The following is a 26818-nucleotide window of genomic DNA, read 5'->3' as shown; positions in this document are numbered from 1 at the left end:
TTATTTCCGGCCGTCAATACATTTAAAATATTGTAAAACTTTAGAGAACGAGGCTGTCCCGTTTACAACATTGTTGTGAAGTGATATCACAATTTTGTAAACTGCCCCTAATAATGCATCTAAAGCGGACAAAACTAATGCATTATAGGCTGCCGTGAAATGTACCATGAATTAGCGAGTAGGACTCATAAGTATTGCAACAAATTCACGTACGCTCTAAATTAAGATATCGAATGCGTCCGCTTTAGGCACTCTAACGATGCAGTTTGCAGAACTGCGATATCCACGTTTCGTGTAGAGTTATGGATTTGTAAACTTTCTGCTTCTATTTTTGTTCTTTTAATATAGCAATTTTCGGCAGTTTTTAATTCTAAGCGCTAAATCGATATTTCGCTTCCTAAGGTCACAAGAACTTAACTTTCTCTTCTAAACGCAACAAACATCAACGTTGACTCATGGGTTGTTTCACAACAGCTGAGTGTTCCTGCGTTTTACATGTATTTGAATATGCGGCATCGGTGTTGGCCCCGAGCTAAAGCTTCCTCTGGAGGAGGAGTGGAATGGAACAGAGTAAAGGCCCTGGATCATCTAGACGTAGCGAAGGGCTTTGATCTCGCCGCCGAGCTACGCGATTGGAAGATAACTGAGCGCACTCCTGGTTTGGGCCAGAAGCTGCTGGTAGATGGCGCGTGCTTCGTGCGCTTCGTTCTCCGTTCTCAAAAGGCACGCACGTGTATACGCCCGGAAGTGCCCTTCGATGTGATATGGCTTTTGATAGATAACCGATTCCGCCGTTGCCGGGTTCTTCTCCGTTTGTTGCCGCAAAGGCAAAAAAGAAAAGGGAAAGGAGCGAACGGCTTTAAGAGAGACGCATAACTCCCGGACGGACCTCGCCTAATGCCATGCAGTCGCTAAATGTAAAGCGGCTCGTAGACAATCGGGAAAATATTTTGTCTCTTGGCACAAACCAGGAGGCGTTGCCGGCCAGCAGTTGCCGATACATTTAGAAGATCCGTGGGTTTTAGGCGCTTCCGACATTGCGATGATGTATGTAGGGTTAAAGCAGGGTTATGTAGGGTTATAGGGTATGTAGGGTCGCAAATCGTGCCCGATGCGCCGCCTCGCTGCCTGGGAGCCTCGGCCGGACGACGAGCTTTCGTCGCGTCGGCCCCACAGCGGCGTCATTGGGCGAGCCGCGGGTCGGTCATACTTTTCTCTGGACGGACCATTCGGGCATCGGCCTTTGCTTTGCAGAGAGCCGGGGTTCGGCACCTCTTTCACCTTGGGCGTACACACGGGCAACTAACTGAAGCCCAGCGCAGAGTTGAAACTCCGTCGAAGCGTGGGAAAAGGTGGTCACACCACCCGCCAGCAGAGGCGCGCGCGCGCACTCCTTCAAATCCGGCGATAACCGGAAGTTCTCGGCGTTGGGACCACTCGACGACACGTCCCGTTCGATTTGATCGAGGCCACAGCGCTGGCACTAGTTGGAATACCATAATCAGAATACAGCGCTGCAGGGGTTGTAGGACAGACACACAACAAACACCAGCACAGACGGGGAGGCGCTTCTGATAACCGATTTATTGTAGAAAACATCGCAGGCAGCGGCCCCGCTGCCTCCTTGTATAGAATGTCAATACGGCAGAAACTTGGTCCAGTTGGTGTAGCATAATTCAGATTCTGCAGGACCTGCAGTGTGCACGCAGAAAAGAGCGACTGACGCGAACATTGGACTGACTTTTTATCTGCCGTATTAGTTTGCTGCGTTGCCAACCCGCGGTATTTGATGGCACAATGCGAACTGCATGTTCAATGCAACACTGAAGCATACATCACATTAAACCGAACTTTAAGGCACTCCTTGGTCTGAAAAAAAGACCAGTGGTAAACATCTATTCTGCGCGTCCTACCACAACTCCTTATCACCCTGGACCTCTCTATTCAAGCATTCCATGGTCACGCTGCATGCAAATTTATATCGTACGGTGCCCAATCGGCCACGCTCCGCAGGTCCACACGTTCTTTGTTCAACTGCAGCATCTTCGCCAAGCAGGGTACACCGTTATTATTCATGTGCGTGTTTTGTAGAGTACATCGACTGTCCGAACGACATAGTGACTAGAGGTGAGGTTTCAAAGAAATGTTCTAAGGACGCGTAAAAATAATTGGTCAGACGGTCTTTGGAATCCTGCGCCACACACTAATAATGTGCTCGTCGTCAATAATCTCACGCACTTGCTGCCATATAAGTTTTCAAACGTATTAACGATGAAACACACAAGGAATCTGGGAGAACTCATATTCTATCACTATGTATTGCGCCGGTCAGCACACGACACCCGGTTTTATGCATATCCTAAATATCGTCAATCAGGTAGGTGCTGTAGTGCTCCTCGTTCTGCGACGAACAAACAACAAAAAGAAAAACGATGAAAGCAAAATCATTTCACTGGACCACCGCGAAAACATGTTACCGCAAATGCAAAGAGAACGAGACAGTGAGACGCAAAGACGGGCGAAATCCCTTGCGGTCGTACGCGTCGCGCTAAAGCGAACTTCACGCGCCAACACTACGTTGGTCTCACGCAATCCTTGCGCACCCAGTCCGGACCTTTCTCCCGCTCTAGTTCCGCGTCCTTCCGCGAGAGGTCCTAGCCGTCCGGGGACTTCTGCGCATGCGCCCACAGGTCCACGTGCTCCCTGTTCCACTGCGGGAACCTGGCCGCGCAGACGGAGCACGTCGACCAGTCGAGCTCCAGACGGGGCGCGTACTCCGCCAGGAAAAGGCGCGCCTCGAACGAGTCGACGGCGACGCGAGCCAGCGAAGGCAGCGCGTTCACGGTCATGCGCAGGTCGCGCTCCTCGAGGCCCATCTCCCTCAGCGACCGGTCGGCGTTCAGCGCCACCTGCTCGAGCCTGGCCAGGCGCCCCGCCTTGGGACACGAGGCCTCGCGCAGGAAGCCGAACGAGGCGCCCCGGTCCCGGATCGACAGCGACCTCAGGTTCGGGCAGGCGGCGATCAGACGCACCAGACCCTTGGGCGGCACGTAGCTCACCTGCAGTTAATTTCAACTTCAATTTATTTTTATTTCCAGAATTACAAGTGTTCTGGTGGATATCAAAGGCTAAAAGCTGTGGGAAAACCAGCTTGACTAGGCCGATGGTCCGTTACAGGGCATACATGGTGGTTGCATCAAAATCGTAACATAGTTAGACACTCAGATTAATCTAATTACATAAATGCACAATAACAAGTCCGAAAATATTATAAGGACCAAGAGAAAAAACATATCTGATGCAGCAGAAAAATGGAAGTATGTGTGCAAGGGTTACTAACAAAGCTAACACAATTGGCTCTGATACAGAGACCTGCAGTTAACACACGAGAAATTCGGAATCGGAGGACAGGAGGAGAGGACTGGCGGGAAGAGCGTGCGCGTGACCTGCCACTTTTAACCGCGGTATGAAGGGAGAAAGGTGGCAGTTCACGATGGCAGTTACACAGTGACATACTGCTATAAAAATATCGGAATAAGCGCGCTGTATTCTGTATAGAGCCGTGACGCCGAGCTCCCAGTTCCAACCGGCACATCCTTCTCTTTTCCCCCCTCATGTACCTACTCCTCCGCCTATTGCTCCGTAAAAATATGCGAATATGTACACAATATAGAGTACGCGGCATGCGTATACTGTGCATACACCTACGTCCACTCAAAACAATAGCGCAAAAGCATTTCATACCGCTCCGCAATCAGGAAACCGGCCACACGCGTATGCTATAGAGGCCAGGGTATGTCATGCAGAAACTCCAGGAGCGATCTTGTTCGACATTCGGCCATGCTCAACATCTCTGCGTGTACTAAAAATATTGCCCTCCGATAAGACCAAGGAAGTGAAGTCGCAAGGCTTGTCGTTCGTTTTATTTGCACTGACCGCCCGATTTCGTTAAAAGAATGTCCGACATCGTCATTGGCGGGCATCTTTCCAGTTCGGAGAAAAAAGGGAGATGGAGGAGGCTTAAGCTTCGCCTTAAAGAGTGGATCGCGATAGCATTCAAATATCCCTGACTGCTTCTCGCGCTTCCCGGCAACTGGAGCGTATGTAGCCGTAATGTTTACTGGGAAACGCTAACCGCGAAAGCTATGCACGAAGGCGGGCTTTCTGGTAGAAACGCGGCCTCTCGCGTGGGCCGCAATGCGGCGGAGGCGAGCGCCATCTGGAGGCATTGCAAGGAACCGGGCGCACCGTTCCGTGGTCCCCAAGATACTCACGCGCCGGCATGCGCAAATGGCGGACGCCGTGGCCAATGTATGAATGGTAGAAACGCTGGAAAAGGGCGTTTCTTTGAGTGCTCGCGTAACAGAATTATGTTTTCTAGTATAGTCAAATTACAATCCGAGAGCTATCACTTCTGTAGGTTGTGTGCAAGTCATAGTTCACCATTTTTCTACGTATTTCAGCTTGAGAAATTCAATTAGTTCAGTAGCTTCCTTGCGCCACATGGAGGGCCTGGGTATGGGTGGTTCGAAAACCTTTTCGCCGAAACGACATCCGACACCAGATTTTCTTCGACATGGGGCCCTTAACGCCGTCGAGTTAAAAATTCGGAATACGTCTGAGCTATAGCAGCTTGCCGAGGCAGCCGCTGAGACCCTGGGGATTCTGGCCGTCTGCTAGGCGGAGCGTGGCTGCAACCGGCCCCGTGATTGCTGGCATCAGTAAAAGCTATCTATCTATCTATCTATCTATCTCTCTCTCTCTCTCTCTCTCTCTCTCTCTTGGAAATACGTGATGTGCAAAGCACGGCGTTTCCGGCCCTAGCAATTACTTCGACGCTTGCTGTTCACGAAGGTCCGGCGTTCTAGATTGACTTTTGTGTGAGGCGGCATTCACACCGCCGACTGACAGAGTTTGCGCGACCAAGTTGGTCTCAAAGCGACGGTAGCAAATGGTAGCTTTGATGGAAAGGCCACCGCTTTCGTGGACTCGCTCACTGACCAATTCTATACGCAGCTGTTGTCGCAAAGCTGTTTAACCAATAAGTGACGTCGCAATACGCTGACGGTTATTTTACGTGGTCACGGTTGTGCGAGCAGGCGTGAACTGCACCAATCGTGAGACATTACAGCCGTGTGGCGAAGAGCAAGTGGCGCTAGCCGGTGTGAACATCGGTCTTCGCGAATCGCTTCCTGGTCGCCAGTTGCGGTCGTTTGCGCGACTTCTGTCAATCACCGGTGCAAATATGCCATCGCTGGGGAAGTGGGGGGGGGGGGGGGTGACTTGGACACCACCTATACAGTTCCAGGCGTCCAGGAAATGCTCTCCTCTCCGCCTCGCATTGAGGGTTTGGCTGTTTGCATTGGGGGAGGGGGTGGCTATTCTGTAAGTGTCCACCTAGAGGCATGTCCATGTAAGTGTCCACCTAGACATGTCCATTTTGTCTGCTGCTGAAGTGCTGATTGGCTCAGTGCGCCTGTATCCTTCTGACGCGTACCCCAGCCCATCCAATCGGAACTCCAGCAGCAGCTAAAATGGACATGTCCACTAGGTGGGCACTTACAGAATACGAAACCTCCCCCTGGTGTGTGCGGTGTCTCTCGCTACCAAGAACATTTCTAGGTGCCACGAAGGCAAAAAGCACGAGAGATAATCGGGAATAATAAGTCAGGCTCGCGATTCTTCCAAAATTAAGCAAATTCACGAAAATGTTCGTTCGTGCATGTCCTCTGCCATTGGCTGGCCGCTTTCGCAGCCCCACACCGCGATTAGCTGGCATCTATTCGAAGGAACATATAAGTCGTAGGTGCCTTTCTATTTTCTTTCTCTTTTCTTTTTCTTCTGGTAGGAGGCTGTCGCCCGCAACGTCAATGAAATCGTGTAAGACTTACTGTGCGTAACATTGCGCCACCTATCGGTGTCTAAGGACGCAAGTGTGCAACCCTTTTGTGAAAACGGGAAGTGAATTAATGTACAGTGCCCCTCCGAAACTTCCACTCAAGCATATAGCTTTGTGCCACACCAATCCCGCTGACACTTAAGTCTACTGCGACTAAGGTGCACGTCAAAAAAATATATTAATCCGTCACCCTTCTCCATATCCCACAATAATACCCGCAATAATGCCCGCAGGGCCATGAGGGTATTTGAAGTAAATAAATAAAAATATACGGCGTCCCTCATAATTCATTGTGCCGTCTTGGGAAGTTAAACCCCACATTTCATTTTTTTTTTTCACTGAGGTTATCAGACGTCGAATGAATTAGAAGCAATTTACCAAGACACGGTCAATCCCTTTTTTTCTTCCTTTGCGATGCTCGATGCGTTGCTACGTTCCCCGCATACACGCGGTCACTAAATCGCATCGAGAGTATATACGCTTCGCTATTGCAGGAGCGCCTTTATACCGAGACAACTGTCGAGTGCCCCCTTTATCAGCGACCAGAGCGCCGCCTTCGCGTCCTACAAGACCCAGTGCGTGTCCGACTGCGACTTGGACGGCTGACCTCCAGCTCCTCCAGCTGTGGGAACGCGTCGTCCAGCAGCTCGAGGTCGCGCAGCTCGCAGTCGACCAGCTGCAGCCGGCGTAGCCGGGCACAGCTGGTGGCCAGCCCGGTCAAGCTGACGGCCGAGAAGGCGCGCAGGCAGAGGGCCTCGAGCGAGAACTTGGACAGCACGGCGGAGACGGCGCGGTAGCGACACTTCTTCGGCGGCGAGCCGTCGGCGGTGCGGTACAGCACCGACAGGGACCGCAGCTCCTGGGCAAAAGGAGAGAACGCGGGAAGCAGCCCACAAGGCCTCTTGACTCGATTCGCTTTAGTTTTGCAGAACTGTGTGTCGACGCAAAAAAGCAAACAAGAAAAAACAGTAGGGGTAACTGACAAGTAAAAAGTTACTACAACCGGATTGGGAGACTTTTAGCAGATCAGAGACTTCTGCGTCAGTACAGCTGAAAACATTCAGGATATATATGCCTACCGTTCACAAGCTCCTGGCTGGCTTAACAGGTAGCAGTTTTAGAGATGATTGACTACGAGCTCCTCATATTGTAGACTGCCTAGCTTTCCCATAGGCCCGTACTCCCCAATCAGTAGTTCCGCTGTAAGTGTTCGTAAACGCAAGTGCCAGCCAATCGTGATGATGAGTATATTAATGAAAGCGCCTGGACAATGGAAGCGCCTGGACAATGGAAGTGCACTTAAAGTGGCTTTATGAGAACTTAAGAGGACTTACGAGCGACCGGCTCTGCGAATTCGGGCTCTGGCCTTGTGGTATTTGGTCGTACATACTATACAGGTTGTTTTCCCGAACACCTTAAGATAACAAAAAAAGAAGGTGCCTGCGGCAGATAGCACATCTCTAGTCCATGAGCTGGTATACCCGAAGAGGCTGACATTGCAATTCACTGTCGTTCCACTTACAAAACGTCGTTTTATGCATTGGAGCACAAAAGTAACAGGAACGCCAGTGCGTTTCTCCACAAAGTTCGGGAATTTAATATCTCGAAAATGGTGTCATCCTGAGAGTTTCTACCAAGTGGATCCGCCTTGCGAACTGAAAGAACAGATGTGGATGAAAAGTGGATGTGGGTTTATTGCCCGGTTGGCCTCCACCCAAAAAGATCACGTTCTCGTGAAGCCTGCGGCAGAACGGATGTTCCACATCCGCCACCAAGGTCTGTAAGTGGTGGCGCTGGCTAACACTCCCAGGGTTCTACTAGGAAACATAAATACATAAGAAAGTGGATGGGGAAACGACGCCGCGGTAGCTCAATTGGTAGAGCATCGCACGCGAAATGCGAAGGTTGTGGGATCGTTCGTCACCTGCGGCAAATTGTTTTTTCAACCACTTTAATTTCCATTAATTTATCGTTTCTTAATTTCATTTATTAAGCGCAAGTAATTTGCCCTGTATTGTCCTTGGCGTCAGTGTTTGTTTGCTTCTTATGATATGACTAATAAATATCTGGCCCCTCGGTTAACCCCCTTTCTTCTCGTTCATATAGACTTGCCACAAACAATCAAAGTAGGCTTTCCGCGATACACGTTTTTGTATACTCCCGCTGCAGGAGTCCAGCCATCTCCTCGTGGTTTGGCTCCGCCTGCATTTCTTGAACAAGTGAGCCCGTTTTCTTTCTTTTTCTTTGTTGCTGTTGTTGTTGTTGTTGTTGTTGTTGCTGCTGCTGCTGCTGCTGTTGTTGTTTCCGTAACGCCATCCCTCCCGCATGGCCCTGCTCGCGGAGCCCACCTGGAACGCGCCGGCGCTGTAGACGGCCGCCTCGTTGGACGCGACGATCTGCAGGTGGCGGAGCACGGGACAGCGCTTCGCCGCCTCCAGAACGATGTCCGCCGACACGAACACCTGCGGACAGCGGCGAACCGCGCTGGATCGTGTCAACGTGTTTCAGAGGGACACCAAAGAACATAATCGCTCAATAAATCAATCAATTTTGTCAACGTGCCGAGCACGTGATAGCTTGTAAAACACAAATAATACGATATATATATATACCCGGTCAATCGTCCACCTCGCAGTATTTCGCTGGACACAATAGGTTCACTCAGTCAAACTGTAGCTTATTCAGGGTAGGCATATGGGCAGACAATAGACAGATATGAAACAGAGGCAGTATTCCACAAAGCGTGGTAACCGTTACATGGAGTAAGACGGTTACTGGTACATAAACCAACAAAGGTGAATAAAAAGTAGACATTTCATACGATTGCGGTTTACAATATGCGACGCGGACATGCACACATCAGCAAACACGAATAAAGAGTACACCTGCTATACGATAACGATTTGCCAGATAACAAAAATATACAATAATTATATAAATAACGATAATTCACGTTATTGAGTAACTCAAATGAATACCATCACTGAATAAGTTAGCGCTCCTGAATAATAAGTACGCGACATTCGTCGCGAATGAATCTTCCGAGTGGTATAACGGTGCCCGATACAAAAGCTTCACTGCCGTTTGAATCGTTATTCGAATCGCATCGTGACGTCACGAAAATGCGGCTGCACTGGCGTCCGTCTGGCGGTGTCGATAGGCAAACGAGGCGACCGTGTCGTTGCAGCGGTACGAGCACGAGCTTCGCTGTCCTAAATTTCTCTACCCGGAGCCGGTATCGTTCGAACCCGTCGAGCAGCAAAGAAATCGGGAGTCGTCCGCTCTGCTGGGGTTGTGCGTAGAAGGAGGCAAAGTATCGAGTATTCAGGCGATGAAATTTTGAAAGCACGCATCTAAATGCTCGGCGTACAAGTGTTTTTGGATTGCACCCCCGTCGGCGGCACTTGGCCGTTACAGCGGTAACTCGAACACGTGACTTCGTGCTCACGCAGCAGAAGGCCACTGAGTCACCGCGACGAGTGCTGCCTCCCCATACGTGTGTTCATGCCCTCACGTAGGCAGGCTCGCTCACCTCTTGCGTGGGTAGCGCGCAGCCCAGCACCAGGCTGCTCCATGGGCGCGGGGCACCGGCCTCCGCGTCGAGCTCTGGAAGCTTTGGTGACGCGCCAGTCGCCTGCTCCACAATGTTGGCCTCCAGCTCGATCAGCTGCGGGAAGAGGAAAATATAAACAAATTCACCGACGATCATCACACTCCCTAATGCAAAATTTGAGCGCAGCTGTATACGTGTTTCCATTCCGCGATATATTGGCTGGCGCGGAAAATCTGTCTCGTGCGGCACGTTGAAAACGGAACGTATGTGTGGCGCGACTGCCTCGCTAATCGGGAGATCGCGAGAGGCGGCGCGTGGGTGACGCGTGGGCTTGATTCACAGCAGCCGCGCGCTGCAGACAGACCTCCGTTCATGCAGCGCTTTGTTGCCATACAAACGACGCGCGATACTCTGGCGCCATCTCGCATAACCATCGTCGCCACAAAGCCCTTCCTGCGCGGCGCTACGCTTCTCACGCTTTCGTCATACCCTCCTCCTCCGCTTTCCACCTCGCGCTCTCTTCGATATCGCCGTCTTTCACCTCTCGCTGCGCTCCGCGTTCGCTTTCATCCTTCGATGGGCTCGTTCGCTCGTTACGAGGGACAACGCTAACGCTCGCCGCAGGAACGGGGGCCTAAGAGCTGGGCTCTAAAAAAAAACTTTCCGGTGCTTTGCGATTGACTTAACGGCCAGACGATGGCGCTACCAGTGCTGCTAGTGCCATCCACATGTGCAATTTTCCGACATTCGGTGAACTATATTGCATAAATACAGAAAGGCTAAAGCTGCCCACTCGAACAACAAGAGTGCATACGTGTTCCGCAGCTTGTGCGTTGGTGCGCACGTGTTTGTGCCTGTGTGTGCTTGCGCGAGTGTTAGTACCAGTGTGCGTGTTTGCGCATGCGTGCGCAAATCCAGGAATTTTTGACATTGCCCATTCGAAATTATCTTGAGCTTCACTACATTACACTACCGTAACTTTATTTATTTTATATTTAATTATATGTGCAAAATTACATTTTAGAAGAATGGCCGAGTTTCAACAAGTTTCAATGAGCAACGTCGGGAGGATAATTCCTTCTAGTAACATACGCATTTGCGGCATTTAATCCTAGCTTCGCTGCTGCTTTATAGCAGTTTTGGTACTGACCAAAACAGCGCTTTAACGCAATGCTAAGTGCCGACTTAGCATTGCGCACGTTATTAGAAGGAAGTACCCTTTCGACGTTGCTAACGAAAACTTGTTGAAACTCGGTCACTTTTTTCTAAACATGATTTTCGAAGGTTTCGCCCATCGAGTTACGCTGGTGTGTTGCAGGAAAGTTCAACAAGTTCCCGAAGGGGCAATGTACAAAATTCCTGTACGCACGTCTGCGTGTGGTACGCATTTTCGAGCGTATGCGCGCGTGCGCCCCAACAAAAAACGTCAACAATAATATAAATGACGGAAATAAAGGGTAGAGAGTACGCACGTTGGCGCATTGTTGTGCCAGGCTTAAGGTCGCCCCGGTGCCCAGGAACAGGTGGTTCAGGCGGAGGGCGTCGCAGTCCCCGTACAGGAGCCGAAGACTGGCATGTACCGGTGACAGCGAAGCCTGACGTCACAGCCCAGGAGTGCGCGTGTGCGGAAAGCAACAAAAAAGCAAAAAAGACCAGCAGTCTCGCTGCAAATCCGAAGCAGCGAGAACGACATCTAAAGAATGCGCTACCCTCAGTGAGACTCACGGTCATCCGCTCAATATCAGTCGCAGATGACAATCGTATAGCGGGGCGCGAACAATCCGCTTTGGAGAATCACTATTCGTTGACAGCCCCAAAAAACGCAGTGGCAAACGACCTCATAGGCCCTCATCATAACTGCGTCGGCGAATCACTTCGTCCTGTTATTCTTACTTATCCTCTGTGCGTATGTCTGTAACGATGTTATCCTCACCTTGTATGCGCTTGGAAAACCACACGCAGAGTGACTGATCAGCGACTGGCGGAACTGCGAACACTATACGGCATGACGCAAACCAGACCTCGGCGGGAGTTGCCGGTGCTGGTTTATTTCTATACAGCATAGAGTAAGTGCAAGCAACTCTAGAAAAGACTCTCCTCATAACAGCCAGGCATTGAAATAGGCAACCACAAGGGCGCCGCCATGTTGCTACTCTGTACAGGCGCGCAGGCGCAGACGACGAGGTGTTATTCAGACGAGACACGCAATCAACGCGATCGCCAGCTTCCCTTAGCACGGTGGGGTCATATTGTTCAGTTACCTGTAAACTTTTACATAAAGCGTTTTCAAAATAGCCATGCGGTTTTGCTCAACCAGCCAACGGGGGCGCACAGAAAGTGATATCGCCGAACGCGATCGTCCGAGAATACGTCACCATAAGTGTTCGTTTGACACCAGTATAATACGAACCACGATCCGCTTACCCAATTGATCCAGAAAATCGAGACTTACGTGGTCACCCGACTCGCCGTTGGCTAGAGCGTGCGGCACCCCGTCGACCTCCGCGGGTGGCGTCCACTGCTGGTGCACCGCGAGGTCGTGCAGCAGGTAGAGGGTGTCCAGCGCCGGGAACAGGGCGAGCAGGTCCCACAGGGTGTTGAGGTTGTGCACCAGCACCACGGTGGTGGCGCGGCAGCACAGCTGCGTCACTGCCTCCTGGAAGCGACGCGAGCAGCAGAAGCGGGGACAGCCCGCAAACACCGCGACCTGCGCTTTGCGGCACCGTCAATAAGCGAAATGTTATCCGTGGCAGTGGTGCAGGCAAAAGGGCATTTTTCATTTCATGGTGCTCACTGCTGCCCCTTTCCGAGTTCGTGTACGAGTGGATGCACGTGCGTTTATATTGCGATAGCAATTAAATGGACCCTCCAGGCGCACTTCTGCCATCGGCGTCGCCGTGATGTTTCGTATAAAGTTTAAGAGCGATAACATGGTCGCCGCGCGGGCCCTATCTTGAAAGCGGTCTGCGATGGAGACAGTGTCCGCCCAGCGCTGATAGCTTCGTATGCGCTGTGTTTCCGCCGCTTATAGTTCGCGTCGAAGCGAGAGGCAGCACGAAGGTCAATTCGCTCGCTGCTGTCCAGCGTTTTGACAGCGTCTTTCCGCGGTCATCAAGTTAGATGCGTTCATGTTTACTTGTGCGTGCGTGACACCCTGCTTGTTAATTTCGTTGCTAAGTGAATGTTTACAAGTTTATACGGCCCATAAAACTACTATCCTTACTTCGTATAGCGGTCTAATAATTTGCTATCGCAATCGATGCTTCGCCTTTCGGGCGAAACTGCGGCTTCGTCTTTTCTTTTCTGCCGTCCTTCAGTCTCTTGTTATATAATAAACCAGTAGTAGCATACGAAGCCTTTTGCCCGGCTAACCTCTCCACCTTTCATTAAAATTTCTCTTACCACCGTGCACGTACTTTAACACACTGGTATATGTATACGGTTTCCTTGTGATACATTCTTTGAATAGGCGATTTGTGTGCACACTTAGTAGGCTATGCAGTGTTGACAACGTAACATAGCAGTGCAGTGCCCTAGACTAGCGGTCGGGCATAACGCAACACCAACATCCTGAGCAGTTTAGCTCACAGGACCCAAATCCAAAATATATTTCTTTTTTTCACTGCTGCATAATCTACTTAGCCGCTGATCCAAGGTTTCTACAGCGACGTAATCATTGATATGTAGCTTTTTGTTTCTTCTATTAGCACACTCATCTAGTGCGTTTTGGTTGAACACAGGGTCACAAGATGTCGCTACCACGCTGTTGCTTCAGTTTACGTCTCCAGCAACCCAGTATCCCGGAAGGTTAACACGCTTGCGGACAAGCTAAAACATTCATTTTAGTCAGTCCGTAAATTTATTACATTTTACAGAATACCGGATACGTCAACAGCCGCAGCAGCGCTGGCAGCGCCATTTCGTGACGCTTTCTGCAACCACAACACGTTACAGACGGTTTTATGTTGCGCAATCGTACGCGCAGAAGGGAAACAGAAAAGAAAGATCGTTATACGCTGTTTGTCGCTGCCAACGTCTTTGCACCAGCTGATGCACCTTCGTTAAAGTTTCATTACTGTATGGTTTATTGACATCAGTGCCACCAGGTGCTGATGGGTGGTCTGATGGGCTGCCGATAAACCAGGCAGCCCCTTTATCAGAGCTGGGCGCGTTCGCTCCCCGGTTCTCTCTGAACTGTAATACGTTACAGCTTACGTTTACAACGTTAAGCTAGAGGCGCCATCTTGTGCCTCTAGCTTAAGAGAGTATACGATGCCATGACCAAACACCTCCTACAATGCAACTGACTGTGGCGCGAATGCAAGTGCGGTATGGAGGCAACCCTGACGAGGATGCGCGAAACCCAGGGCTGTAGCTAAAGAATGCTTCACCTTAAAACGTTTCTAACGCTTTGCGGTTGAGCAATATACTAGCACAAAATTTCTCCGGTATTCCGTAAAATGCAATGTGTGCTTGCTAAGGTTCGTACAGAACATTTGACTCAAAATTCAAAGACAATTAAAGGATTTTTAAATTTCAAGACGCTGTACGCCAAGCTTCAAGGTGTAAGAACAAACCTTGTTTGTACACACAGACACACACACAAACACACATTGGAAAATAGTGAAATTTACTTCTCAATTAGCTCTAATTTCTTGCATCTAAGCAGCTTCTGAGTTTACACAGCTTCAAGCTCTACAGGTGGCTTTTCAATGCTGGCTTTCCCACTGTAACAATACAAATCGTCTTCTAGCATGGTGGTTAGTACTGTCCGGCTTCAGCCTAAAATACTCGTCGTGGCTGAAACTTACTTCCCGCCAGGCATTTCTAGAGCCTAAGCCTCGATAATGGAGCCATGGCTGCGGTGTAAACCAACTAGCAAATCAACAAAAATAGTGGTACGGCTCGGTCTCTTGGTCGGGCTTCGTCTAGCTCCACGATGGCAACGGCAATTGAAACGAACCTCTCGTAGGCAGCTAAAGAAACGCCACCTCGCACAGCTTAGCGACTTTCTGAAAGAAAAATACCTAGGATTGTTTCCGGATAGACGGCGTCTTGACATACACCCGTTATGTAGAGTTTGTTAAGCTCTACCTGTTCAAAAGTCGCCCCAACCCAAGTTTTCAAGGAATTCAAGGAGCACATCTATGTTCAGGGAGTCTTAAGACCCCTTGAATCAGTCTTTTCTTTCCAAATTCAAAGTTGTCCAGTATTTCAAGGAGGTGTGAGCAGACAGTTTAGAATATCAATGTTCATTCCACGTTTGAAGCAACGGACCATTTACACGTCCACAATACGACGATAACCCAGCCCATATAACCCCTCATACTCGTAACGTACCCCACCCTTTGTAGTTTACAAAATGCTCCACATGTAAAAAAGAGGATATATATATATATATATATATATATATATATATATATATAGCCACATACTTTAGCGCCCCTAAAAAGCATCTCATCACCTGGGCGCTGATCTTGGCCAAGTATCCCGCCTTGAGTCCCGCTACCAGCGAGTCTCGACCGAGGCGCAGGTAGGCCCCGTCGCGGTGGGCGCGGACCCCGTCGGGCAGAGGCTCGAGCGACGGCCACGGCTCGTGGGACCTGACCAGCACCAGGTCCTCCTCCGAGGTCAGATCGCGCGGGTCCAGGCCCGTGAGCTCACGCAGGCTCTGCATGGCGTTGCAACGTCCCGCAGGTAGCCCGACAGCGCCGCCTCAGCGGTCGCTGGGTGGCCCCCGGCCTCTGCCTGCTGCTGCTGGTGCTTCTTCTGTCCGGGCCGATGAAATCATGTAATAAATAATGCATGATGTTCAAGAACGTCTCAACGCCAAGTCCATAGAGTGCAACGAAAATTCAATGGAAACGACAGAAGTGTTGTAGCGATTCTGAAAGTGGAAACACCGAGCAGATCGAGACAAGCCCCCCTCTGCCTGCTGCTGTTGTTGCTTCTTCTTCTGTCCGGGCCGATGAAGCCATGCAATAAATAATGTGTGATGTTCAAAAACGTCTCAACACCAAGTCCATAGAGTGCAACGAAAATTCAATAGAAACGACAGGAATGTTGTAGCGATTCTGAAAGTGAAAACACCCAGCAGATCGAGACAAGCCCCCCTCTGCCTGTTGCTGCTGTTGCTGCTTCTTCTGTCCGGGCAGATGAAGCCATGCAATAAGTAATGCATGATGTTCAAGAACGTCTCAACGCCAAGTCCATAGAGCACAACGAAAATTCAATAGAAATAAAATTATGGGGTTTTACGTGCAAAAACTACTTTCTGATTACGAGGCACGCCGTAGTGAGAGACTCCGGAAATTTCGACCCCCTGGGTTTCTTTAACGTGCACCTAAATCTAAGTACACGGGTGTTTTCGCATTTCGCCCCCATCGAAATGCGGCAGCCGTGGTCGGGATTCGATCCCGCGACCTCGTGCTTAGCAGCCCAACACCGTAGCCACTAAGCAACCACGGCGGGTAATTCAATAGAAACGACAGAAATGTTGCAGCGATTCTGCAAGAGAAGTGAACACACCGAGCAGATCGAGACAAAGGAACAAATGAGAAACACTGAATCAGTTTATATTGACGAAATATTTTTGAAGAACTCGACTTTTGTGAATTTCACGGCAGTAGGACACACCGAGCAGATCGAGACAAAGGAACAAACGAGAAACACTGAATCAGTTTAGATTGATGAAATATTTTTCAAGAACTCGACATTTGTGAATTTCACGGCAATAGGTAGACTAATACAAGAGAATACGATGGTCAAAGCTTCTTGAAATTTCGCACGGAAACTTCGGGGCCGGTGTGACGTCACGGATTTCAGAGTATTTTTTTTTTTTGCATTTCGGCCTTTGTGGTTCAGTAAAAGTTCTTGAAACTTCATGCGTTCAGTGTTTCGCTATTTAGCATAAATTGTAACTCATTTTTACCGATAAATGTTCAACTAGGCCCTAGCAGACGAAGTCGAAATCCATGACGTCACGGCTAGCTGGTGCGGGAATTTCAAGGCGGCGGCGTCGCCCCCCTGTGTCGTTTTCCCGCCTTGTCTGTCTTACCAAGAGCCCTCTCGCGGTATGAGTGGCTTTTATGGTACTATGGAAGGGTAATTTACAAACAGAGCTTAAATCATTTGTCTTCTTAGTGTTTTTGCGCTAACTGAAAGTGCGAACCCTCAAGCAGTCGAAAAGCTACCGGGTATCGTCAGATCAACCTAAATAATTTACGACATAGTTTCTACGAACCAGTTTCGGTAGGCACGAGGTTGACGCGTCATGACGTCATCGTGCTCTGCCAGCTCGCTCGGTTCCTACGATCGATGCGGCTGCTGCACGCGAGCGCAACCAAAGAAAACGCATTCTGTAGTTTTCTTTTTATGAGCAATGTAATCGCAACTAGCCTCATTGCTATTGGATGCCAGCAAATATTTGCAATATTTCACAACAATGTCGACGACGCTAGGTCAGGCGTTTCGATAGCAAATTTAATATTACGCCTCCCTACCATCATTAAATCATGGGGTGTAACGTGCCAAAACCACTTTCTGATTATGAGGCACGCCGTAGTTGAGGACTCCGGAAATTTCGACCCCCTAGGGTTCTTTAACGCGCACCTAAATCTAAGTACACGAGTGTTTTCGCATTTCGCCGCCATCGAAATGCGGCCGCCGCGGCCGGGATTCGATCCCGCGACCTCGTGCTCAGCAGCCCAACACCACAGCCACTTAGCAACCCCGGCGGTTTCCCTACCATCGTACCTGCGCAATTTACATGCGATAACCGTGTGTAGTTTCTACAACTTCTAAAGTGTCCGTGCTCCTTTAAAAGGATATCAAAGAGGACTATTATGATAAGCTCGATTTAATCATCTACTATTCCGACCACTGCACGCAGAAGGCGGTAGTGGCGCCTTTACTTTCTTTGCCATCTGCTCATTGCCCGCACTTCTACCTATGCTGGCAACGAAAGACATTCAATAGACCGGCCCTTAGTTCTTAGGAGGCTCACAATGTGTTCAAGATTACACCGATACCACGGTCGGTAGTGTAGCAGGTAGAGCTTATCCGCCACTGGTTAGTCACCTTGTGTGGGGTTTCGAGCCACTGCGCAATCGTGAAGACTCGAAAGCAACTTTGTGTATTTGGAGGCGCCCATGCGTCTGGAGCTGTGCATAACCGTAACTGGCTCACGTTCATGGCCTCCTATCTTTTTATCGACTATAGTAGTCATTAACACTAGACAGAAAGAAATAGACGCGCACAACGCTGTCCGTCCATACGTTCCTCCACCGCACGTATAATCCTGAATCACTCAACAAGCCAAACTTTACGCTGTATACCTGCCATGGTTGCTTAGTGGCTTTGGCGTAGCGCTGCTAAGCACCAAGTAGTAGTACCAAATCATGGCCGTGGCGGCCGCATTTCAATGGTGGAGAAATGCACAAAATACCCGTGTACCGTGCATTGAGTGCACGTTAAAGAATACACGGTAGTCAAAATTATTCCCGAGTAGCCCACTACCGGAGTCGCCTCATAATCAGATCCTGATTTTGGCACGAGAACCCCGAAAAAAATTTACAGCGCAGCCCTTAGGTACCCGTTCCTGCGGCGTGCGTCGTCGTACCTCGTAACCAAGCGAACGAGCACAGCGAAGGATGAAAGGGCCAGAACGGAGTGCAGCGGGGGATGAACTACGGTGAAAGTGAAGAGAGCGCAAGGAGGAAAGCGGCGGAAGATGGTATGACGGAAGTGTGAGAATAAAATCAGTAGTGCCGCGCAAGACGGGCTCTGCGTCAGCGATGGCTACGAGATGGTGCCAGAGTAGCGCGCGTCGTCTGTTCTTTGATAACGCCACCCATTCCATATATCTGGAAACAAAGCGCTGCATGAGCGGATGTCTGTTTGCGGCGGCTGCTGTGAATCGCGCACACGAGTTATCCACGCGTTGCCTCTCGCAATCGCCCGATTAGCGAGACAGTCGCGCCACGCTTCCCTCCGTTTACAAGGTGCCGCACAACACAGATCGTTCACGCCAACCAATATATCGCGAAATGAAAACACGTATAGAGCTGCGCTCAAATGTCGCATTAGCGAGCATCGTAATCGCTGGTGAATTTTTCTTTTTACACTGTGTTAACATACAATACGATTTTGCACACACTGAACCGTGCCTTCGTCCGAGCGCGCACTCCATATGGTGCAATGTGAAAGACTGCGACGCAGTGATGAAAACATGTCTTTCTTGGAGATCGCCGACTACGCCATTAGACTCGCCTGACTTCTACAGATGCTGAGGCTCACCACGATCGCACACCACCACCTGCGTCGTCCGGCTTGCTCAAGGTCGCCTGTTGGCTCGCTCTTCCTGGCTCAGATGAAGCGATCCATGCAATGCAGTCGTCGTCGCACCGCCGTCATACAGGATGCATCCGCAGGGACGTCGCGCACCGTCGCCTGCGCTCTGGAAGCTCCCGTCCCCACCGTGACCACAAGCCCGCCCTTTCCTGGACTCCTATACGTCTCACCTATAGGGAGAGAGATAGAAAAGATATATGCAGATCCCATAGTGTGGCAGTCGGTGTAAGCGAAGCCTTCTGTAGTGTATGCGTTAATCGAAGGTAACTGACGGTGATGTTGACGGCGAATGTTTAACTTATTGAGCGTTCGGTGTAATAAGAGAGCGGTGAGGTGACGTTCCCCTTCCGCGCGCCATGCGTGATCGTCCCCGTGGTACACAGAACAGGTCACGTGCGCGTCACGTGTACCAAGATCTAAGTACACCACGAGCGTCTTTCTTCATTTCGCCACCATCAAATGAAGCCGCTGCAACAGGAAATCGAGCCCGCGACCTCGTGCTTAGGAGAGCAACGGAATAGCCACTACTTGCCACCGCGACTTTCTCCCTCCTTTACTGCCTCGTATACAGCAGTGTTTACATACTCAGAACAACAGTACACCAATGCTGTGCTACGGTAAACCGTTGTTGTTGACCGACTTTGTTGACCGTTGTTGACTGACTACATATTATAATTATTATTAGTCATAAACTGTTACCGTCACTTTCTCCCCCCTTTATTGCCTCGCACATAACAGTTTACATACTCAGAACAACAGTACAGGAATGCTGTGCTACGATAAACTGTTGTTGTTGATCGACTTAGTTGACCGTTGTTGACTGACTACATATTAGAAAAATAATAAATCACTACTTGCCACCGCGACTTTCTCCCTCCTTTACTGCCTCGCATATAGCAGTGTTTACATACTCAGAACAACAGTACACCAATGCTGTGCTACGGTAAACCGCTGTTGTTGTTCGCCGACTTTGTTGAGCTTTGTTGACTGACTACATATTAGAATTATTATAAGTCACTAATTGCCGCTGTCACTTTCCCCCCTTTTTATTGCCTCGCACATAACAGTGTTTACATACTCAGAACAACAGTACACCAATGTTGTGCTAGGATAAACCGTTGTTGTTGTTGACCGTTGATCGTTGTTGACCGACTACATATTGTTAGAATTTCGGCATGTGTAACCATTGTTACACATGCCACTGCATCGTGACTGGCGACGGGAAAGCGGCACGGCATTCTTTATCCCCTTGGTAGTGCGCTCCGCCAGCAACATGCACTTGTGCCGACATCCGACGAGAGCCGGCATTGTTCGCCGAACGCACGCTTGAGAGCAACACGATATACCACTGCACAAGCGCTCCGTCACGTCGTCTTTCTTTTTTTTTTTTTTCATTCGCGGGCTTCTTTGCGACCCGGAAAAAAGGACTACGTGAGATCTATCGTACAGGAAACAACTCGATCAGTGGTTTCTGAAGGTGCTCTACCAATCTTCCTATCATAATCGGAGTCCTCAGCCAATAATTAAAGAGTTGGGTAATTAAACTTATTTAGTGAGTTATGGGGAAAATAAAAAAAGTGTCTGGGTTACTATAGGCTATTGCGAATAGTACGCGCTCGGTTCAATTTCCTTCCGACGCGCCTTTCATTTTTAAATTCTCGGCTCAAGTTACGTGGGATAACCTGTATATGTTAGCAGGTTCTGCAATTCGACAAAGCAGGACGCAGATTCGCAAAAAAAAATATATATATATATATTCGCGCACAGGTCAAACACCGACATCTGCATTGTGCGCGGTCGTTATGGGGTCCCAAAATTATTTAGTTCTGCCATTTGTAGGGTCCTGGTAACGTTTTAGAACCACCGATCCACAGCGACTGACGCTTCTCCCTTATCGCACACGTTGGACAAGAAAACAAAATTATCTTACCTATTTAAGGCCTGGGCCGAACAAGGACAAAGTCCGAGGTCAGCGGGAAAGTGGCGCTCCAGCTGGCTCAGTTCCGTGAAAGCTCAGGCTGGCACTGGCTGGACGGACCTCCACGGCCGATCCGGAGGCACAAAGAGAACCGCCCTGTCGAACAACGAGCTCCGAGACGTTTCGCCGGCAATCACGAATTACTAGTCACGAGTTACCACGAACAGTAGTTGCCTCAGTACTGCCTACAGCCACAGTAGGCTTAGTACTGCCTACAGTTAACTTCTGCTCACTCGATATCGTCTGATCCGACATTTCCCTTAAAACAGTAATGACACGACGTCTCCCACTTGCCATGCCTTCATCGTTGAATCCAATCAAGACTTATTTCCCAGTAAAACATCGAATGGTCATTTGGTGCTAAACTACACGAGTGACTTGACTGAAAAGTTCAAACTTTGACTCCCCTTGACTGAGATGAAAATCCAAACCCTCTAAACATTAGAAAAAAAAACACTGGCAGTCGTCTGAGCACCCGAAGTAACTTCCCATAATACTTGCTTCCACAAACCGTGGTTCTCTTTCCGCACGCAAAAGGATGAAGCGTCATGACCTCACGGTCTACCGGCTCCACAGAGTATAGTAGAAACTGTATGACTGGCTGCCTCCGTTCGCGCGACGATGGCTGTGGCTATGGCTACCACACGCGAGCGCAGTCTGATGAAACGTGCGCCGAGTTTCTGCTTACTTTAGTGCAAGCAACACCCATCATATCTAGCGTTCTTAATTGCTGCACAACGTCAGAATATTTTGCCCCAAGTATGACGTCATGGTCATGCCGATGACGTTTCGAAACGCGCCAAGCGTCTCAACACGATGGCTTACCCGCGAGAAACTTACCCGCGGGAAAGGGCGTTCTGGGCCGCTTGTCGATGCATGTGTCCGTGGTGCAATCGTTTCAATATCAGGCTTGTGTGCTAGAGGTTCTTTGTTTCGAATGGCGCCATCGGACAATTTTATTAATGCTTATTTAATTATTTATAAGACGGTGCTTTGTTCACAATAATGAGTTTACAAAGCCACAAAGACGTTTGAAGCCGAAAGAACGAATTCTAGGACGAATTCGATGCCATGCTGGCTGAATCGTGCTGCCACATTTCCCTCTGGTAATTATTGTATGAAACTCTATGGTTGATTGATTAATTGATTGATTGATTGATTGATTGATTGATTGATTGATTGATTGATTGATTGATTGATTGATTGATTGATTGATTGATTGATTGATTGAAACTTCTATTCGAAAGAAAGGCCCTTGGCCTAAAATAGGGGTAAGGGATCAGGTGAAAGGAACACTCTAAGGCAAAGGTACACCCTTTGGAGTGTATATCTGCCACACAACGATAATCGTCATCTGCCTTGCTTGCGTTTCCTTTCTTGAAAACGCCGCGCCCGCTACTTTCCTGTCGGCAATGCTATGCCATGCTGATAACGCGCATGCCATTCGTTACTGGGAATTACCGGGCTCGCCGCGTTAGAGAAAGGAAATGCGGACAAGACAGATGACGATTATCGTTGTTTAGCAAAAGGGTGTAATTTTGCTTAAGAGTGAAGGATGCCTGCCTCCTCAGCAAAGGACAGCAAAGCGTTAATTCTTCTGGTGGCATCTGCTTGCGGTACCACCCAGTCTTCGTACGATGGCACCTTTAGAGGTCGGGTGTGCTTGTCCCCGAGGCTGGCTATGGCAGGACAGGACCAGATCAGATGTTTGAAATCGACGTTGATCGCAGGACAGTTGGGGCATTCCACTTGTGTTCCTCTCCACTTGCTCAGAACATTCGGTGTAATAGATGCCTTAGCTCTTGCTTGGTGGATGAGAACCTCGGCTGTTCTGGGAAGGCAGGTGGGAATGGGAGGAAGGATGCCATGAATGGACTCCCGTAGTAGAACCTTCCTCTCGTGTTTCAGCCGGGTATTCTGGTGATCTGGTACAACGACCATTCATGTTGAGCTAATATTCTATAAAAGCTCGTCAAGGTGAGGCGTTCATCGACACAAATAATGTGTACGCCACGGATGTTGCAAGCCAAGCATTAAAGCGTACACCAGTCTCTTTCCTGTTACTTGTCCCCTCTACATACTTGCTCACCACACCACCTTTCTGCAGTCGTCTCTGCCCGTACCCTTCTACAAAGCCCGACCAACTATCACATGACCCCTTTCACACTGGGAGCGGGACGATCACAGCGCCAATGTTTCCTCTTGGAAAGTCTACGCCGACCAGCTAGAGCCGGCATGTTCAGCATGAAAAGGCCAATATCTCAATTTAAACGAGATCACGATGCCACACATGGGCTGGATTAATGGTAGGCTTTTAAATTCCATAGCAGGAACACCCTTACCACCCGGCTCAAATCGGTTTACGATCACAGTTGGGCGCAGAAGACGGCTTGGGCCATATCTCGTCTACGGTGCTCGTAAGCGGTCGAACCAGCCGAATCCAAACTGTGCTCATTATGAACGTGCACACGGCTTGTGATCACGTCAGCCACTCAACCATCATCGGCATCATGGAGTAGCTCACGCTTTCCACAAAAAAAATATATACAAAAATTCTGAGCATTGTCACTAACGCACAAACATTCTTCGGGTCGGCTGTTACTTAGCTTTTGCCTTCGTTTCAGAAATTTCAGTTTGCCCACCCATACTATACGCTGCCTCATGCATTTTTTATGGAGCCTCATGTATCCCCAGGTGTAAGGTGTCACGCCTTTCGCATTAGGGACACGGTTGTGCTAACAAAATTGTCGGGGTACTTGCCAAAGCAGGCTTACACATTAAGCATTTTTTTTTCAATTTTTCCTTATCGCTTATCAAATACTAATCATCTACATATACACAATTATAACGATTAACTCTCTTCATTTCCCAATTTTGCATTTTTGCGTAGATACAAGGCATTACGCTTCTCGCGTGACCGACAGATTTTGCTGGTGTACTCGCCAAAGAATACTTGCGCATTACTGTGCAACTTTGTGACTTCTTTCCTATAGAGCACCGTTCGTTCTCGATTCGTGCTGATAAGGAATGCGCTGGACACTTTATTGCGGAACTGAAACTGAATGGTCAAACGCTCGCAGCTGCCTAAGAGATCTGGGTACTCGGGTTAGAAATGAAGGACTCCGGATCTGTAGCCACGTGAGAATGCTGTGCGCGCCAGAAAGCCGTTGGCAGTTTGCACCTCATCCGCCGCATCGCCCGGAAGGAAGACCGGTGGCTCTTGCTCCCGCATGACTTCTGTTTTGATACGGTCCATTTCGCAACCTCAGGTGGTCTATCAAGCCCAGTTTCAACGCTTCACTGTCAACTGTCAACTGAGAGGTGACGCGAGCTATGGTATACCTCCATCGCCTAACACCTATATCCCTTCTTTCAAGACGTCGTAACGCTCGCCGCTTGGAAATCGAAACTATACCGGCTGCAGCGGCATTAGCGCATTACTCCAATGTTGCATCACTTCCGCTATTGTCACCTCCGTCAGACGCCTCCCCTCCCCAACCCCCCTACGCCTCCATGGAAAAAGATTCAAGCCAGCGACAACCGGCCCCTGACACAGCTGCGCCAGCCCAATGTACTCAGCGGTGCCGTAAGCTGCCACAAATTCTGCAGCAACTAATGCGCTATAAGTACACGTATATGCAGGAATCGATTGCCGCATATTGTACGCAGACTTTGTGTGCACAGCTGTCCAGGTTTCATGCCATACATGCACGTATTTCACCCAGGAGCCGCTACCGTCTGTCGTGGCAGAGCTTGCTGCTATCCGGGGGGACGCCCTGTCACCTGTGACTCCCAGTATTCGCCGAGATATGCTAGAACGCCTGATATATATATATATATATATATATATATATATATATATATATATATATATATATATATGTATATATACTTGTGTGTGTGTGTGTTCCACGTAAGCTGTCAGAGATCCCGGATGAATTATTGGCTCTCTCGGCATCATTTCCGACGTGCAGCGCCATACTGAATTGTACCCGTGCCCTGTTCGCGCGCAGTGGATCCGCCGCTCTGTACCAGCACAGACATTGGCCGCCCATGACGCGTCATCCGCGGGGTGTGGCATATACATTGTGCATGCGTGACATACCCTACTACCGTTTCTTCAACTGTCTCCCGCGGACACGTACACTCCTGCACAAGGAATCTACCCGGCGTTCCGCGCGGTGCACTTATTCCGCAGCGTGGATCGGACCTTCCCGGCGGTTTAACTCGTCGAGAGGAGGTTACGTTCAGGAAGATGTGCGTGGGCATCGCATTGACTCCTGCTATTCGTAAAGTCCCAATTTTTACTGGCCGCGAACTTGCGATTTCGCCGTGGCGGTGCTTCGAGGAGGCACATGACGTCACAACGCGCGCCTCGCCGCGGATATTTCTCTCTCTCTATCGCTCCCTAGTCACTATTGCGCATACGCCAGGAGTAGCACCGAGCCACAGGTGTTCCGCCGCTGCGCAGCACCTTTCCGCCACCGCCGTTTGGCATAACGTCACACCGCGTTCCTCGTCGTTGCGCTCGCCTCCTCTCGCTCCGCCAGCTGCGTCGCATGCCTGATAACATGTCGGAGGACTGAAAAGGAGAGCTCGCGTGCGCCGTAACCACAGTTGAGGTGGCAGTATGGTAGGCTACAATTCTGATACATCTACATCTCGTTCCGATGTCGAGGAAACGAATCGCCCAGGAAACTGACGAACAGCGCGCCGAACGACTGGCTAAACGCCGCAACATAGCTAGACAACAAGATTAACCTGGACTTGCAATCAAGATTAACCAAGGCTAACCATGCTACGCCTTAGCTTTCGCTACGTATATCCTGGCATAGCCGATCTAAGCCACTGCCATTTTTTTTTTCTAGGGACTATTCGGACCATAGCTATTCGGACCATGTGGACGCATGCCGTTCTGCCCCTTCTGTCCCGCACCTTCCACGGAGGAAACACTATTGACCACCACCACCTCTGGAGCTGTCCGGGCCTTGATACGGTCCGTACCAGGCAACAGTAATTAACACCCTTGAAAACGAAAAAAAGGGTGGAAATATGTCTATAAAACTCACACCCAAGTACCATTTTTGGTGTAAGGTTGCGAGCTGTAAATCGATTTACACCTTTGTCGCTTTTAAGGGAGTAATTATTTTACAGCGCACCCCGGCCGTCCACCTGACCTTCGCAAATGGACACACGTGTCCATTTGATTTATCCAGAAAACAGACCCTTATATTATCGATTATGCCATGGGAGTACTTGCGCAATAAGAAGGAAAGAAAGAAAGAAAGGGGGCCTCTGTTGGTGCGATTGATGGTGCGAAGGTGTACTACAAGCGCACTCACTCGCACACAGCGTCCGCACGCGACGCCACTCCTGACGCGCAAACCTATAAGACGCTCACCTCTTCACCGTGGCCTCGACGGTGACCGCGCACAGGGCCAGCCGGTGGCGGCCTGTCGCACGACGCGCGGAGCGTCCCGACTTCGTCGACAAGTGCTCGTCGGCCGAGGAAGGCGGCTAGCTCTTGGGCACTCGCGTCCTGGACGTCTCACAGACACGCACAACAAACGCGGCACCGAAAACGATCCGTCCAGGTCGGCCGCTGAGCGTTGTGTACGGCGTCTTCCGACTGAGAACGGCGACCGGGAATGCCGCAATTTGGACGAGACAGCGACGTGGATCACAGCCGAGCGAGCGCCACACGCCTGGGATATGCTCGTTGGAGAACTGAGAATCAGCTAAGGTAGACGAAGAAGGTGAAGTTCCGGCGGTGTCTTTCTTGCGCGCGGATCTTCACCGACTCGGGGCTCGAGTCGACGGCGAGATCCCGTGGTCCTCTCGCCTCTGTACTGAGACAGCCAGCCTTTTGCCTAACGGTTAAGCGCGAAGGATTCGGAGGAGGCAAACTGGTCAAACGCAGGCGACGCGAATCTTCCGCGTGCGTCCAACGCCGGAGAAAAACTCGGGAGACTGTCACTAGAGCAGCCCTAGTTGCGTACCCGGCAGCCAGCTTTTTCGGCGTTCATAAAGCCTTTAC

General features: G+C 49.8%; 1 protein-coding gene across 5 annotated transcripts; it reads right to left on the bottom strand.

Moving 5' to 3' along the window:
- Positions 1–1563: 1563 nt before the first annotated feature.
- On the bottom strand, positions 1564–26818 carry LOC126546266 (uncharacterized). 5 transcript variants are annotated; one of them, XR_011890456.1, is made up of 11 exons: positions 26183–26818; positions 20734–20877; positions 18723–18973; positions 14917–15221; positions 11905–12159; positions 10925–11047; positions 9432–9566; positions 8248–8361; positions 6507–6758; positions 2604–3059; positions 1564–1692 (listed from the first exon to the last, which is right to left on the bottom strand). XR_011890456.1 is itself a non-coding variant. In XM_072284820.1 (11 exons), exons 4-10 carry the CDS (start codon positions 15127–15129, stop codon positions 2655–2657), a joined length of 1497 nt encoding a protein of 498 aa, XP_072140921.1. In that variant the 5' UTR covers positions 15130–15221; positions 18723–18973; positions 20734–20877; positions 26183–26818; the 3' UTR covers positions 1564–1692; positions 2615–2654. The 5 variants fall into 5 exon arrangements, 4 of the variants coding, with proteins under 4 accessions (XP_072140921.1, XP_072140919.1, XP_050050375.1 ...); XM_072284820.1 differs by having other exon boundaries at positions 2615–3059; XM_072284818.1 differs by having other exon boundaries at positions 1564–3059.

This window comes from Dermacentor andersoni, chromosome 10, assembly GCF_023375885.2.
Source record: "Dermacentor andersoni chromosome 10, qqDerAnde1_hic_scaffold, whole genome shotgun sequence".
Lineage (NCBI taxonomy): Eukaryota > Metazoa > Arthropoda > Arachnida > Ixodida > Ixodidae > Dermacentor > Dermacentor andersoni.
This window is presented reverse-complemented; position numbering and strand designations above follow the sequence as displayed.

Bases quoted from the DNA above. Each gene is read 5' to 3' on its own strand.
- LOC126546266 (XM_072284818.1), bottom strand. From the start codon at position 15,129: ATGCAGAGCCTGCGTGAGCTCACGGGCCTGGACCCGCGCGATCTGACC. The intron at 12,160-14,916 runs GTGATGAGATGC...CGCAAAGCGCAG, and splicing joins TGGCCAAGATCAGCGCCCAG to GTCGCGGTGTTTGCGGGCTG. The intron at 8,362-9,431 runs GTGAGCGAGCCT...CGCTGTCCGCAG, and splicing joins GCGCGCTACCCACGCAAGAG to GTGTTCGTGTCGGCGGACAT.